The following is a 16,233-nucleotide window of genomic DNA, read 5'->3' as shown; positions in this document are numbered from 1 at the left end:
TATTTTCCTTGTTTGAAGATAGTTTACCTTCTAAAATATATTCAGTAATGAGTTAAAACAAATAATTATTACGGTTGTGTAAGCAGGTTAACTGAAAACGAGTGGTGCGAATGATGATAGTGTTACAGTGCTGCGAGTACTGTAAAAATTTGTCCCAGTGCGCGAACTTAATGGTCAAGTCTGTTGCCGGTGGGCAGCGCTGCGGCGCGCTCACCTAAGTGTTGCTGGTCTGGAAATATATATATGAGAGTTTGATTTGTATATAAAATGGGAGGCGTGATAGTTTTGAATACTTTTGGGAATCGTGTTTAAAAGAAAACCTTCACAAAATGATGATCCTTCCCTTCCTCGGAACCGACGTGTACCAAAGAAGTATGAAAACAATGAAGGCAGCTTACCGCACACTTTCAAATTCCCAAAGGAAAACATTTGACTCGCGCTACTTATGAGAAATAGCTATAACACGATTTTTTCTCCAGTATTCAGACCTAACGCGAATTCCTCACCGCAACACGAAAATTCTCGGAAGGGAATCGTGGTGTGTTCGTGTCAGCTTTGTTATTGGCTACTAAATTTTTTTTTTTCATGAATGGATCTTTATCCTTTTAGCATCGCTGAGAGTAGAAGTTCCCTTTTCATTTTAAATGCGAAAGTTAATGAAATATAATGACACCTAAGAGCGCTGTTTCATCTAAAGTTTGTGAAGATAAAAAGAGAAAGTTTCATGACAATTAAAGAAAAGCTAGAGCTTCTTGAAAAGCTGATGGTCAACTAAAAAATGCGTTGAAGGTAGCACGAGAATTAGGTATGAGTGATTCTTCCGTACATACAATTACAAGTCAAGAAAAAGAAATCCGTAAAAATTCACCAAGTAGTGTCTAGCAAAAATTTATGAAAATGGAAACTGCTCATGTATTGTGTACGAATATCATTAATTGATCGACTGTACAGTACAACTAAAGATGCATTTGCTTTTCTTACTATATACTGTGTCTATCGTATACCGGTTTATTTTTTCTTTCTTTCCCATTAATCATTGATTTTGTACATCGTAGCAGTATTTTATGTTGAATAAAACGTTTTTTTTTAAATACAAGTAAACATTCAGTTCTTTATGTAAGAGACAGTAATGTACAGTTAGTTAAGAGATGGTTTTTAACAGTTTGAGGGGATGTTTACAAGTGTCTAAAATAATTGGGTACGTTTATAAAAAATTTTACACATACCCTTTTCCACAACACGAAAATTCGACCTACGCGAGAGGTCTTGGAATGCATCCCTCGCGTAAGACGGGAGTTGACTGTACTACAAGGCAATATACATTGAGGTTTGTAAAATGGTGCAATTTTTCATTATTGGACGATTTACATCAACTGGACGCACACAGGTCATTGCAGTTGAACAAGAGTGCTTGCTTTTATTAAACAGAGGTGAAAGAGAAGAGAACATTTTGAAAAATCAACTGAGTTTTTCAAAAATGACCTAGACATTGAGAGACTGCGTTTACATTTGAATATGTTAACCGATGTCACTAATGTAAAAACAACTGGTCTTAAAAAGCATGCGTAAATTAAATTTCCTTTTTACAAAAATACTGTGTGTGTTTGTATTTATTTCTTCCGTTTTTCGAAGCCAAAAAATATGTGTCGAGCTTGTCGAGTTTTCGAGGTTCTAATGTTGATTATATGATTTAAAAAAAACTTTAAAACTCACTATTTTTCATCTCAAATTTAGAAAATTTCCTGCGGCATGCCCCCTTTCCCCCGATATTTTTTAAGTCGGCGTCTCTGGCAGTACCCTTCAATGCAAGTCAAGTGCCCTACCTTTTCCATGCCTAGCTACGGCACTGCATGACTCCCCATAAAATAGAACAAAAAAATGTCTCCTACTAAGACAAGTGACATGATCTAGTTGAACCGGAAAAATTTGTATACCAATTTTTGGATTGTTTTACTTTGAAAACGCCATGCCACATACTGTTTGTTTTTTAAATTATACACACCAGAAAATATGTAAATTGGCATTTTCAAGGCACAACAATCAACCTTTATTTTTGGGGGGGGGGGGACCTCCATGGGATTACATAACCGCCTAAACCCCCGGTGATAACTGGGCCAGCCCCCCAATGATTTTTACAAGTCGGCGCCCCTGTTTAAGCGGCAAGTTTGATTCAAATATTCTGCAATTTTTTAATGTTAAAACTGGATTTCATTTCACTTTTGAGGAATTGATTCATTAAAGTGACTGATTTAATTACCTGGCGCTCAGTGTAGCGGCATTATCCATAACTTACAGTTAATGTGTGTATTTATATGCACACACATGAATAAAAGGTGAATTTTACTTAATCTGCCAAACGAAAGGGGGTGTCAGAGAGCCTAAGTGGAGCATAGATCCATCTATTATCCTCTCCAATTTGTAACCATAACGTAGTAGATAGAAAAAAATAAATCAAAAAAAAATTCTGAGAAGAACGAATTCTGAAATCTTCGGAAAATCTACCTACATAGAAAATAAGTACAAATTTGAAAAAAGCAGACAAAATCCTATAAAATGACACTTTTTTCACTGAGATAGTAAGAAAAGGAATTAATTGAAAACAAGTTTAAAGTTGAAAGTAAATTTAACTTCCTTGGTAAAACCATCTATTTTGTATATTTCATAAAAATAATCAAACAGAAGTTTCGTACAAATGCCAACATCAAAGATGTAAGAATGCACAGTGCAGGGGAGAAAGAAGAAGAAAAACTGATCAAAAGTTTTTTCATTTTTGGGTAGAATTTAACATTCGATGAAGAAAATATAGGAGTTTTTGAGAAAATATAGGAAATATAGGAGAATATCTGACAAATTTGAAAATATAGGAAATATAAGAGATATAGGAGGACTATGAGCCCTGGGGAAGCAATCTATCAGAGTTTGCTCTTTATTTTACTATGGTTGTTATAAATTCTACAATAATATGCAGTACAAAGCATGTGGAGCAAAAACACACTGCTATTTCTTTTTATGTTATAAATATGATTTCCCAACATGTTTCTCCGCTAGGAAAACGTTGGGAATGATTCGCCTTCAAAATTTTAAAATCAAGAGGAGAAATAAAAATAATGAAAAATCAGCAGAATTTCAGAACATCAACACAGAAAGATTGAAAAGAATAAAACATCTTTGACTGCCTTGAAAAAAAAAAAACTTATTAAAAAGAACAAAAGACGAAAACCAAGCTTTTAGAGGTGTAAATATACAATTTTCAACTAAGTTTGAACTTTAAAAATAAAAAATATTACCTCTCTTCTAAATATCCACATGGTTCCTGTGATAATGATAAGAGCTGACATGATGACATTAATGATAAGCTCTCTTGTGATCATGGGCTCTTTTACATTCCGAGGAGGCTGTTTGAGAACATCATGATCGACAGGTTCTACACCTAAGCTACAAAGTAAGCAAATCTATTAATGGAGAAAGTAGTATTTTTAATCACAGTATTTAGAATGTCTGATCTATATCCACATGGGAAACACATCCTTAAAAATATAGAATAAATTGATAATCAGGGTCTGACGAAGACATTTGAGGATATTGGGCACAAACTTTATTTCCTGCCTTCTCCTTTAACTTATATAGGATGGACCTGATAAGTTGAAGCTTGTTTTTTGCAGAGTTCAGTAAAAACGGTGTGGTTTTGGCGAAAATTTGAGTTGGAACACTTTTACAAAACTGCTACATGAGTAACCCAATCCAAGCCAGCGCCAATTACCCTTCCTTAGGACCCCAAAAGGAGACAAACATTCTCAAGGTCGCAGCTCAACTTAAGTCACACTGTACTATACATTAACGAAATATTTTGACATTAAAACCTTGTACCATGTCAGGAATGGGATGCAAAATAAAGTGTTTTAACACATGCAGTGGAAGGTGAAAATAAATTACAAAATCTCTAAACGTCTGAAAATCCATATTTTGATTTCATACCATCACAAGATTTTTATAATTTGTTATACTGCATTAAAACATTACATTGTAGGTTGAGAAATTTCAACAATTTCAGATCAGTACTCAAAGAGTAGCTTTGCTTCTGAATGGTAAATTCCGAATCATTAAATTATACAATCAACTGTATCCAGTGTTGCCAACTTATTTTGAAAACTGACATTACAACTAGGGATACACCGATTAATCAGCAATCATGACCAAATTGTTAGTTTTGGAGTTGGCAACATGCAAATTCATTTTCCTGACGGCAATATCTTGCAAAAAAAATAACTTCTATATTTGAATCACGAAAATCGTACAGAAGCTAAAATTTAACCATTTTCTCCACCACTAAAAAAAAAGCTTACCAACTGCTTTTTTCAATCGAAAAAATTAATCATTTTTTTATTTCATAAGAATTTTTCACAACTTGTCAGCAGTGAATTCTGATTAACAGAAAACATTCCTGTTTTATTGCTTCAACAGAGAAAAAAAGAACATTCCCTTAAAAATGTAATCTTTTTAATACTTCAGTGGTCTTGAATTTAAAGCAAACTTTTTTTTTTAATCTTTAATTATTGAGGAACAGAGAAGAAGCAGGACATATCTGAATGAGTAATGTAAAGTAGACTGGGCAGAGATTAACACTGAGGCACAATTTCAGTTTTGGAAATTTATAACATCACATTAAAAAACAAAGTACAGTAGAGTCAAAAATCTGAGTCTCGAGAGTTTGAAACTTCCGTTTAATCTGAGGTGCTTCATTCATATTTTAAATTTAATTTTTCAGTCGTTAAAAAAAATATTTTCATTGAAATTTGAAAAATAAAAATTTTGCTTCAGTAAAACTAATTAACTTCCAGCAGGAAATAAGGAAAAGACATTGAGAAGTATGTTTTAACAACTCCAAAGAGACATGAAATATTTGACTAAAAGATATGTATCGCAACTACAAGATATGTGTTCAAAGATGCATTGGAAATAACCTGATATGCAAAATTGACATTGATTTTCAAAAAAGAACGTTTAAACATTCTTTTTGGAATATCTATTTGCAATAAAAAGGTAGGTGCACAACTCGACGCCACATAAGTTTCAAAGAAGAAAATTTTCACAACTAACCGCTTTTGCATTATGCAAGATACATCTCGTACATACGCACTCTGATGGATACAGAAAACTCGTCGAAATGATATCAGGCACAGTCAAAATGCATGTTTTGGTTGCTTAAAATTGCGCACATAAATACACACTGATATCGTGAAAAACTAAAGTCATAGCTAGTTTAGACGCAATTAAAGCGTAAATTTAAGTTGAAATTTGAGTAATAAATTTTGCATGAAGAAAATACTTCTATTTCTTTGCACAAGGAAGTAAAACATGTCTCTCCTATGTCGTACGAACAGTGTCAATTTTTAATCTGGGAGAATTTTCCGGATAATCCGATGACACGAGCCCAAATTAACTCGATTTTCGAGATTACTGTATATGGTATATGACAATAGAAAAATTATAATTCATATGTGTAATTATTTAGAGAAAGCTTGGAAATCTTGAATGGCTCTGAAACAGGTTTTTGGGGAGAATGAAATGAAAAAAAAAAAAGCACCGACCCAGTGAATGACCCCCTCCTCCCAACCAGTAGGCAAACAGCATTTGCCAGTTATTTTCTTTTGGGATAAGTACTGAAAGAAGTCATTTCTGCTAATTCATATAAGAAGAAATGTATGAAACATCATAATTTGAAGATTAAAATTATGAGCAGTTCATTTGCTGGTTGGTCTGCTAATCGTAGATGAAATTTGGTAACATGTCATAAATTTTTTACTGTAGTTTTGTCATTCATACAACAAAATACTTTGATTACTTAAACAACCCTAAATCATTAAAAATGAAGTTGATTGCAAACAAACCTCTGAGCTGGTGGTCCATCCATTATAATATTGATCCATAAAATCTGCATGGCATTTAATGGGTTGGGTATATGCATTAGGGTAGAAACGGCCACCAAAGAAAGGGCAGCAATACTCCTGTAAAATAGTAAACAATGAATATTGTTTCAAAAAACAATAGCATGCCATTTTTAAATCTTACTTTTTTAAAAGGTTATTTCAGTAACTCTCAAAAATAAATTAAATGAAAATCCGAACATGCTATGATGAGTTTGGTATCAATGAAAATTTCATCAAATCTGGTAGTTTGACAAGTGCTCCAAAAAGAGATGAGTTACAAAAAATAAAGTACAAACACTAATGTAAATCATAAACATAGACGAGTTTAGGCTGAGTTCAAAAGTTCTTAAGCACAAAAGCTAAAATTGAGGTAAAAGTTTTAGCAAAATGCTGAAATGTTTCATGTTCTCATGTCCTTCAAAAGGCACTTAGTGTGTTTCATCTCCAGTTGAAAATTAAATTCAAATTTCCATTGGTATCAATGGCTGTTTTATTTAAATATAAAATAAAAAATCTTGGTATGCTTAGCATTAAGAAAACACATTTGATTTTTAAAACTTTGCAAGCCCCTCCTCCCAATAATGGATTTATTGGAGGGACTTAATGCCCATTAAGACTAGGTACAGTAAAACCTGTAAAAGCCACCAGTCTAAGTTGACTGCTTTTGTCAGAAACGGAATTAGTCCTATCTTATATAATGAAGGAAAACCTCTGTAACTTGACCACCTCTCTATCTTGACCACTAATATACACCAGCTTTGGTTTGGAGTATTGTAAAAAACCCTTTGTAAGTTGACCACTAGGCAAAAGAATTAGATTGTACTAAAAGTTTCATCAGTTATGCCTCAAATAAGTAACTAGACATTTTAGAAAAACCTATGAATATTGATGTTTCCATCTAAAAATATTGGACTAATGTTAATTCTCAGAAAATGAGCCAAACTTCAATAAGGAGTTATTTTGTTGAAAAGCAGATTACCATGGTACAAATGTACAAGAAAAAATCAAATGAACAATTTGAGTAACTTTTGACTTGTTATGAATTTTTAGGAATTGCAAATATCAAGGAAGTATTTTTTCATAAGCAATGAGGAAATTTTTTTTTTTTTTGAACGATTCACAGAAATTTTAAATTTGTATGATACTTTACGCGTCATTCTAGTAAATAATCTCTAAAAATATTTAAACAACATTTTTCTTATTGTTTTAAAGTAATGTTAAACAATGAAAGTGAGTTTAAAATATTCCAATTAGTTAAAAAAATGAATGCATTGGGCAAGAAATGACAAAAAAAAAAGTTTTCATTACTACCCTCTATAAGTTGACCACTTGTCTAAGTTGACCACCAAAGTACTGTACCACAATTGGTCAACTTACAAAGGTTTCACTGTATTAATAAACTTAATAGTAGTTTAAACATCTTAGCTAAGATTTTAAAAAGTTGACTATCGTCCTTCATGCTTCCTCTCTCGGATCATTCACTTTCGTTAAATTTAGTTAATTTTTTATTTCAGCAAAAAAGCGAAAATGATTGGCTTTTACTTTCGTAATTGAGATAGTATTTTCACATTTTGCAAAAAATGCGACCGTAGCGGAAATCCTGAAACATAGTTGATGTATTTATGGTAATTAAAACTACAACCTGACATTATTAGCACAAAATAGAATATGCAACATATGTAAAATTCAACATAAATAATATGAGCTAATTAATGACAAACATAATTTATCAAAGCAAAGTGCTTATTTTTAAAGCAGTCTTGCAGCATGCATACTTATCAAGATCAAAAGTTGAATCATCACGAATGAATAAATTAAAAAGAAGAGTAAGTGTGAGCAAATTCCTCATATATTAGTTTTCATATATGAAAAATAAAATACAGCAAAAATAAAGTAAAACTAACTGGCTGTGGATAATGTAGGTGAATAATAATATCAATAGCTTGGAAAGTAAAAAATACAAAGAGGATGAATCATTATAAATTAGGAACAAATTTATACAGTTATATTTCCTATAAAATGTTTGAAATTTGATTTCATACTGAAAAAAAAGTTCATACAAACATTAACACTTTCAGTAGTATTACACATTTTATATCAACTCAGAAAGTCTGCCTAAGGTGAGAAAAAATCTTCCCTGTCCTCAACAATGAAATAATCTCTGTACAGCTCATCAATTTTAAATAAGCAAAAAGAAATACTACACAGTTTGATTTATCATCACATTTCTTATTCAAAACAAATTTAACTTTTCAGTTTTCTCATCAAATCTAGAATCTATACTACCAGGTTGTCCCAAAAGTTCTGCACCATACAAGCATCGAAATAAAAAACAATGGTATCAGAAACGCAAAGTATTTTATTCAGCAAAATACAGGCCATTGTGATTCCGGACAGCTAGCCATCGTTGTGACAAAATTCCAATTTGGTGATGATACCATGCGGCAGGTTTCGAATCGAAAAATTGTTGACAAGCGTGTGTCACCTCGTCATAGTCATTGAATTGTTTACCACACAGGAAGTGTGTCATGGAACGAAACAAACCGTAGTCGGAAGGGGCAATATCAGGGCTATAAGCAGGATGCGAAAGAACCTCCATGCAATCGAGTTCCTCGAGTTTCGCTTGCACTGTTCTGGAGCGATGAGCTGGTGCGTTGTCATGTTGCAGCAATACTCTCTTTGTTTGTCAGAGCGGGGTATTTCTATACAAGTACAGCGTGAACACGCTCCAGTTGTTCGGCATAGAGGTCCCCTGTGACGGCACGGCCCGCAGGAACCAATTCAAAGTGAATAATGCCATGGGTATTCCACCAAACACACAGCATGACCTTTTTGGCGAATCTGTCCTGTTTCGCGTGGGCCTGGGTATCTTGACCTCGTGGTACCCACTGTTTGCGCGTGTCTGGATATCGGAGAAACACCCACTTCTCATCCCCAGTAACGATTTGTTTCCAGAATCGATCATCCCTTGGGTTTTTCAATAGTTCTTGACAGAGTTTCACTCTGTTATCGGCCTGCCGTTGGGTCAGCTCATGTGGATTTTGTCTCGGTCGCTTATTCTTGAAGTCCTGTTCAAGGAGCCTCCGGTGCACTGTATTTTTGGATACTCCTATCCTGTGTGCTATCGAACGTGTGCTGGTTTGAGGTTCGGCCAGAACAGCAGCTGCCACAGCGGTCCCAATATCCAATTTTGGCCGTCCACTTCGAGGCTGCTCTTCCAGGCTCAAATTGCCAGACGAAAAATATTTGAACCACCGGGATGCTGTGGATCGATTGATCGTATCAGGTCCTTTAACTGCACAGATTTCCTCGCTAGCAGCTTTCGCACTTAGCCCTTTTTTCCCAGAGAAAACGAAGCACGGCACATGTCGCAGTTTTTGAATCACACATCTTTCACGATGTCACACTACTACTACAGACGCTATTCTCCTCAATAAACATCCACACTATTCTATGACCTCTACTTGTTCCCCTGGTGGCAGTTTTGAGCGCATGCGCATCTTACTGTGTTGTCCGATCCACGTCGCAATCTGCATACCATTGATGGTGCAGAACTTTTGGGACAACCTGGTATTAAAATGTGTGCATATTTGTCTGTATGTGTGTGTGTGTTTGTAACCCTATCTTCTCTGGACTGCCAAGGTCTACCAGGTCAATATTGGTACGGCAGGATACAGGACATCCAGGGAAAGCCATTCTGCCCTGTTTCACCCTTTCAAACCTTAAGCCCCCCCCCAGAGATATGTATTCATAAAATGCTATTAAAGTCATCAATTCTTACTCACTGCAGGCAGGGAAGGGGGTTGGTTAGCGAAGTGAGAAGGGGCATAGTCCTCTAGTAGACAATAAATAAATAAAGAGAGAGAAGGCTACAAAAGTTAATGGAAGTTCAAAGAAAGTTCAATGAACATTTCATAAGATTTCAGAATTATTTCATGGGTACATTGGTAAATTATAATTGAACATTCAGAATTGAAGAAAAACAAAAAATAGGTAGAGAACTTACGTGCTAAGCTGAAATCGTACAAAATTTCTAATATTATAAAATATTCCTTTGCCTTCTTCTATGGCAGCCCTTTAAAAATAAAGGATTTTTTCACAAATCTGCAGATCATCAGAATCAAAAGTTGAAAATAGTCTAAAGATTTTTTTAAAACTTACATTATAGTAAAGAAATCATCGTCCACTAAAATCATGTCTGCAGCTTCTTTGCATACATCCGTACCAGATTTTCCCATAGCAATGCCAATGTCTGCCTTTTTTAAAGCTACACTATCATTTACTCCATCTCCTGTCATACCCACAATAGCTCCATTCCTTTGCAAGGCCTGGGAAAAAATGATTTTTCTTTTAGCAATCTTTGAAAACATAAAAACAAAATTTTAATTACAATTCAAAATCTTGTTGCTATTCAAAATGACGTAACTTTTAAGTAATTATGATAAACTTTGTTTCAATGATTCACAAATGCAGCCGGAATTTTCTCCCAAGGAGGGGAATGAAAGTTGGTTATACCTGTACTAGAGATGAGTTTGGGCTCATTTTTGAGAGCCCTGGCCCGTCTGAGCCCAAAAATTTGCACCCGAGCCCGCCCCGAGCCCAAAGGAAACTTTCTTGTATCAAAAACCGAACCTTCTACAATCTGACATGATCTCTGTTAACGAAAGATGTTATGTCAAATGTTTTTCATTAACAGAGACATATTACAATAGTAATCGCAAAAAAACACTATAAATAAGCGTTAATTTCTTTCTTTTTTTTTTGTTCAATTTTCATATTGATTGAACTGATTAAAATGTTCCTTTCATTTTCTCACTGTAGGTAAATGTTTATTTGCTTTGAATTTATTTGGAGATAGACGATTGAATATCTTTGCTTGAGTCCGAGCCAGCACGAGCACAAAACCTATTTTCGGTTCTAGAGCCCGAGCCCCCTTCCGCCCCGGGCTGAGCCCATCTCATCTCTAGCCTGTACGTCAGAGTTCGAAAATATCATATTTTCGAAAATATCTGATATTTTGATACCTATCGGATATTTTCAATCAACACATACTAAAGTCTTCAAAATAGTAAATACATCCTCTAATCACTTTTTTATCAATTTGAATGGAGTTAATTTGGGATTAGCTGTTTTACTCACTTTTCTTCTGTTAGCTACTTTTACACAGCTCTGTGATTCAGAAATAAAAAATATGCATCGGTCAGTGCACAGTCATAAGACATTTTCTCTTTCTCTAACCAACGTTTAGTATTTAAATAAGGACTTTTAGTAAGAATTGTTACATTACTTTTTTTTTTAATGTATATAAAATAAAAAAGGAATATTTTGGTGTATTTTTAATAATAAATGAACAATATTACTATGATTAATGTAATTTTTATATTGAAAATACCATATTTGAAAAAAAAGGAATAGAAAATATCAAAATATCATGATATTTTCAAAATAAATATCGGACATATATCGGCAAACCTTGCCTGTACCTGTATAAATATACTAGGCAGTATGTATTAAAACTTTTTTCTTTCAAATTTTTATGAACCTAAACTCTTCTTGCTACACACCCCAGCATATATAGATATTAACATACTAGAATTCACAGTATGCATGACTCCTTACTTCTTGCAGTAGCTCTTTAGTTTTCAAACACTCGTGGTTTTTTAAACATACCTTAATTTTATTCTATCATCCCATTTTGGGTTCAATACTATTAACACTGCAAAACTCAAAAATGTAAAGTTCAGCTGAAATAAAAGTGTTGATAACACTCATTTCATAGCAATGTACACACAATGTAAAAAAAAAAACAGCAAACCTTACTTAAAATCAGATAAGAAGGGGAAAAAAATCAACCCATTGCAAAAATTAATTTAGTTGTAATCAATATACTAAATTTTAAAAGTGTTAAAAAACAGCATACACATGGATTACAAACATTACCTTAACAATCCGAAGTTTGTGACCTGGTCCCACTCGGTAAAAAATAGAAACAGCATTGATAATTCGAGAAAGGTCATCATCACCCATGCAATCTATTTTATCACCAGATAATGTTACACTACCCACAGCGTAAAGACCAAGCCGTGAAGCTGAAAAAATAAATAAATAAACATTTGCCACTACAAGACATGTTATAAAAACAAAAATGAATTGTGCTGATAATAATCCACACATTATTAATGAACATTATTAATGAAATCCACCATTTAAATTAATTATGTCAATTCACCTCCTATATCTGTCATTAGCTTTACAAGTTGAAACACTTGATAATTCAAAATACGTTACAACAGAAAAGGTACAATATTGATTTTAAATTTAAACGATAACAGTACAAATCAGAAAGTATAAAATAAATATAACACAGAATTCCACAAGTTATGCACTAAATTTCAAAATAAAAAGAGTAGCATAAAATACATTATACTAAAAACATGGAGATTATCCTTTCTTCACTAAAAGTAGGGTAACAAACAAAAAGGTAAAATGTAGAACCTGAATTCTCAAATTATTATGTTCAGTAGCTTCATCAGTGTTCTATTATCTCAAAACAAACAACAATTTCAAAAAGTGTTTAAAACAGGCAATAAATACAATTTAGTTCTGGATTTAGCCCAATAGTGCAAAAACTTTTTAGCCCTGACCTTGATGCTTTCAATCTAAAATGTATGACATCAATGGTTGCGAACTATATTTTTGGTGGCTCTTTCTCTTTATAAGCCAATGGCATGAGGACCTACGCAAACCTAAGACCTCTTCATTTTCTCACAATGAAATGAGGAAGTTTCCTTATTTTTCATATAAACATGAATTAACATTATTATTTTTATTTTAAAATTCTATCCACTACAATCCTGTGGTAAAGTCGAGGAAGGATGCTGGGGGACGAAGTTCCCCAACTTTTTTAATTTTACACTCCCACTTTTTTATATTTTAACCAGGGCTGCGGAGTTGGGAGGAAAATGGCCGACTCCGACCCCAACTCCTGGATTTTGAAACATCCAACTCTGACTCCAACTTTGTATGCAGAACCCACATACAAAATTTTAACCTTCTACAGCTTAACATTTTTGAGTTATGATTAATGAGAGATACATACGTACATCCAGTCGAAGAAAACAATGCAGTAATTTACCTGTTTGTACCTGAATGCGGTGTTAAAAATTCTTTCAGGGGTGACTGAAATTCAAGCAAAAAATTTTATATCAAAACGATAACTCCCGCTACTTTGTATTAAAAAGTAAAACATGAAAAAGGTCCTTTTTTTTCGAAAACATCGGCCAATTCCATCGGCTTTTTGACGTTTTTTAAGGCCGATGGGCTGTTTCCTCCAAGTCAGCATTGGCATCTAATGCCGATGGATAAATTGTTGAACCATTGGCGCGGATGCATCGGTCGAATCCTATTGAGAACCAAGATTGTAGAAGCAGTCTTTAGCATTAAATACATTAGATATACAGTGTTGGTCAAAATTATAAGGACAAAAGAAAAATCCCCAGATCTTGGCTGCATTTCGTCGGAAAGTTATGGAAATTTTATGACTAGAAATTAATGGTAAAGGACATTTTTTAATACTTTTATTGGAAATAACAGAGAAATTTCGTATTCATACAATGAAGTTTGAATTTAAACATCCCTGTTATTTGGACAAAATTGTAAAGACAATTAGATTTGTGGGTTCTAAAAAGCAAAATTTGCTTATTTTTTGTTCTGTACACTGCACTACATAACACTATAAAGGCTCAGTAAACAATTGGGGACATCACATATTTTTACAGTCATGCACTTAGGTACTACTAAAATTAATGTATTTGTGAAAACGTAAGTGGTGTTCGAAAAACTTCACGACTTGCTGTACATCAAATCACAACAAATCTGAATAGATAAAGATTGGTCATTTAGAGCTTTCTCAAAAATCCCAGCAAATAAAGACCACAAAGACGAACAGGCAGGAAATCTTCTGCTTCTGTACCTGTAAAACACATGGTAAAGATACGAGCTTACTCCAAAAAACTAACATCCAGGTCTATAAGTTGGGAATTCAAGTTACAATGCAAATCTCGAACTGTTCAACATGTTTTACAGAAAAAAGAAAAAGTTTCGTGGTATGAAACTGATGTCACGACCAACTTTTTAAAAAATCCATAAGAGATCAAGGGTTGAGCGTTGCCGAAAATGCGTTGTTATGGTTAAAAAGTGAGATAATCTTGATCTTTTCTGATGCGAAAAAGTTTCATTAGGATGGACTAGATGGTTTTTTCTACTTCTGGTACGATCTTTGTGAAGGGAAAAAAAATCTCAAAGTTTACATTTGGAGGCGGCTCAGTAATAGTCTGTGGAAGTTTCGTTACAGAAGAAAACTATACCAATGTTTTTTGTGCATGGCAGAATGAATTCTGAGAGTGATGTTGATGTACTGAGCAGTATTTTTTTAAACCAAAAACACCGTTAATGATTATTTTAAACAATTTGTTCCAGCAGAATAATGCCTAAGTGCATGTTTGTTAGACTCAAAATCATTGTTTAATGCTCATTCTGTGAAATGGCTTTACTGGCTCGACAAAAGCTCGAAGTTTAATTGCTACTTTGTGAGACATTTGGTGCCCAAAGTATGAAAAAATGGTATTCAAAGTCGAAACAAGCAAGAACTTATTTTCTCCATCAAAAAAGTCACAATAAATTTTCTCAAGGACGTTCTTCAACTTCCATGACATCAAGACTGATGAAAGTGATTGAAAAAAAGGGGGAAATTATTGATTGGTAGGGTTTTTCAGGGCAAAATACTCGTTGTCCGTATTATTTTGTCCAGTTTTAGCAGTGACCTTTTTTTGTTAATCACGGCAAAGCGTTTACATTTTATATTTTCAAATATTCTGCTTTCCACAACAATTTCTAACATAAAAAGGCAATTTGTGTATAAATTTCACAGAATTATTCCAGAAATAACTTTTTTTTTTGCACAATTTTCTGCTGTCCTTATAATTCTGACTACCACTGTATTTTATCGGATTTTTTGGGTTTGTGCTTCCGCGTCAAATCATATTTGAATTTGTCGAACACCTCAGAAGTTTTCAACCGAGCTAGGGGCTTGAAGGGGGTGACTTGCTCCAGGGATAAGAGATACATTCCTTTAACTATTTTATAACCAAAATTGAAAAAAAATATATATTATTTTTATTTGAAAGTGATTACAGTAAATGTTAGACAACAAAACCGTTTGCTGACAGCTGCTATTAGTTAAAACAAGTTGAAAAATAAGCAAACAAGTGGATTGACGGAATCACCTATAACGGAAAATGAATTTTGGATAAATAAAGAAGTCAGCTAGTTGCCAACTGCAGTTAGTTTCTTATTAGTAAATCTTTATACATAAATCAAAACCATTTGTTGTAATTTTTTTTCTTTTTTTAATGTAAGGATGTAAAATGAGAGATTAAAAAAACCCCCGGAGAGTGGGTATGTTTTTCAACGACTTCGACTCCTTCACTCCAAAATCAGTGCGCCTCCGACTCCACATCCCTGACTTTAACACAGGTACTCCCCAACTTTTTGAGTTTGGTGTTTACATCAGTAAGTGTCCTTTCACCTGTTTTTCCAGGGCCACCCAACTGATGCAACCACAACTAAACACAAATGTGACCGAAACTCGAATACCTCATTTAAAACAAAACATTTTTTGGAACCAACCAATAGCACAAGCAGTGTCTTCTGAATCTCCAGTAAGCATTTTCACAAACACTCCACTGCCATGTAAAGTCTGGATCGCTTCAGCAACGCCCGATCGAGGAGGATCGAGGATACCAACCATCCCGAGAAACATGAGATCATCTAGTGCAGAACCAGAAGCCAAAGCAAGAACTGAAACACAGAAAAACATTCTTCTTAAAAATTAATAGTTGCACTCGCAACATGTACAAGTTACATTTTAAATACAAAGACATGTTTTAGACAGTCGATAATTTAGAATAGGATAGATAATGTTTCTTTACATTCAAATATAATGCTCGACTGAGCATAGGCCAGGCCTATTCATTGTCGCCGATGGTTCAAAAATATTGCCATCAAGAAATGTCACATCTATGCAAACCTTTTGAATATTTTAAAGGATTTTAACTAGACAAGCCCTACTCCTTCACCCATTAATTTCAACTATTGCCATATTTTAAACAAGCAGCTGTCAATAAAAGATCTCACGCTTTTTCTTTTCTATTTGTAAGCCCATGCCGTTTTTATCACACTTCACCTTACCCCCTCCTTTCCTTCATCACGTCTTTCTATTTTTCACAACGTATCCAAGGAAAAAAAA

The 16,233-nt window shown here is 33.9% G+C and overlaps 1 protein-coding gene across 1 annotated transcript in view; it reads right to left on the bottom strand.

Annotated features, from left to right (window-relative positions):
- The window catches only part of LOC129224220 (calcium-transporting ATPase type 2C member 1-like), a 71,129-nt gene that overhangs the window by 9,641 nt on the left and 45,255 nt on the right, over positions 1–16,233 (bottom strand). Inside the window, exons 16-21 of the mRNA XM_054858643.1 lie at positions 15,615–15,785; positions 11,868–12,016; positions 10,089–10,255; positions 9,934–10,002; positions 5,889–6,005; positions 3,288–3,435 (exon numbers count right to left, since the gene is read on the bottom strand). Coding sequence (XP_054714618.1) covers positions 3,288–3,435; positions 5,889–6,005; positions 9,934–10,002; positions 10,089–10,255; positions 11,868–12,016; positions 15,615–15,785 — 821 coding nt within the window. The remainder of the gene's footprint in view (positions 1–3,287; positions 3,436–5,888; positions 6,006–9,933; positions 10,003–10,088; positions 10,256–11,867; positions 12,017–15,614; positions 15,786–16,233) is intronic.

Source organism: Uloborus diversus, chromosome 6 (genome assembly GCF_026930045.1).
Source record: "Uloborus diversus isolate 005 chromosome 6, Udiv.v.3.1, whole genome shotgun sequence".
In the NCBI taxonomy this organism is placed as follows: Eukaryota; Metazoa; Arthropoda; class Arachnida; order Araneae; family Uloboridae; genus Uloborus; species Uloborus diversus.
The sequence above is the reverse complement of the archived record's forward strand: the minus strand, read 5'-3'. Positions and strand labels throughout refer to the sequence as shown.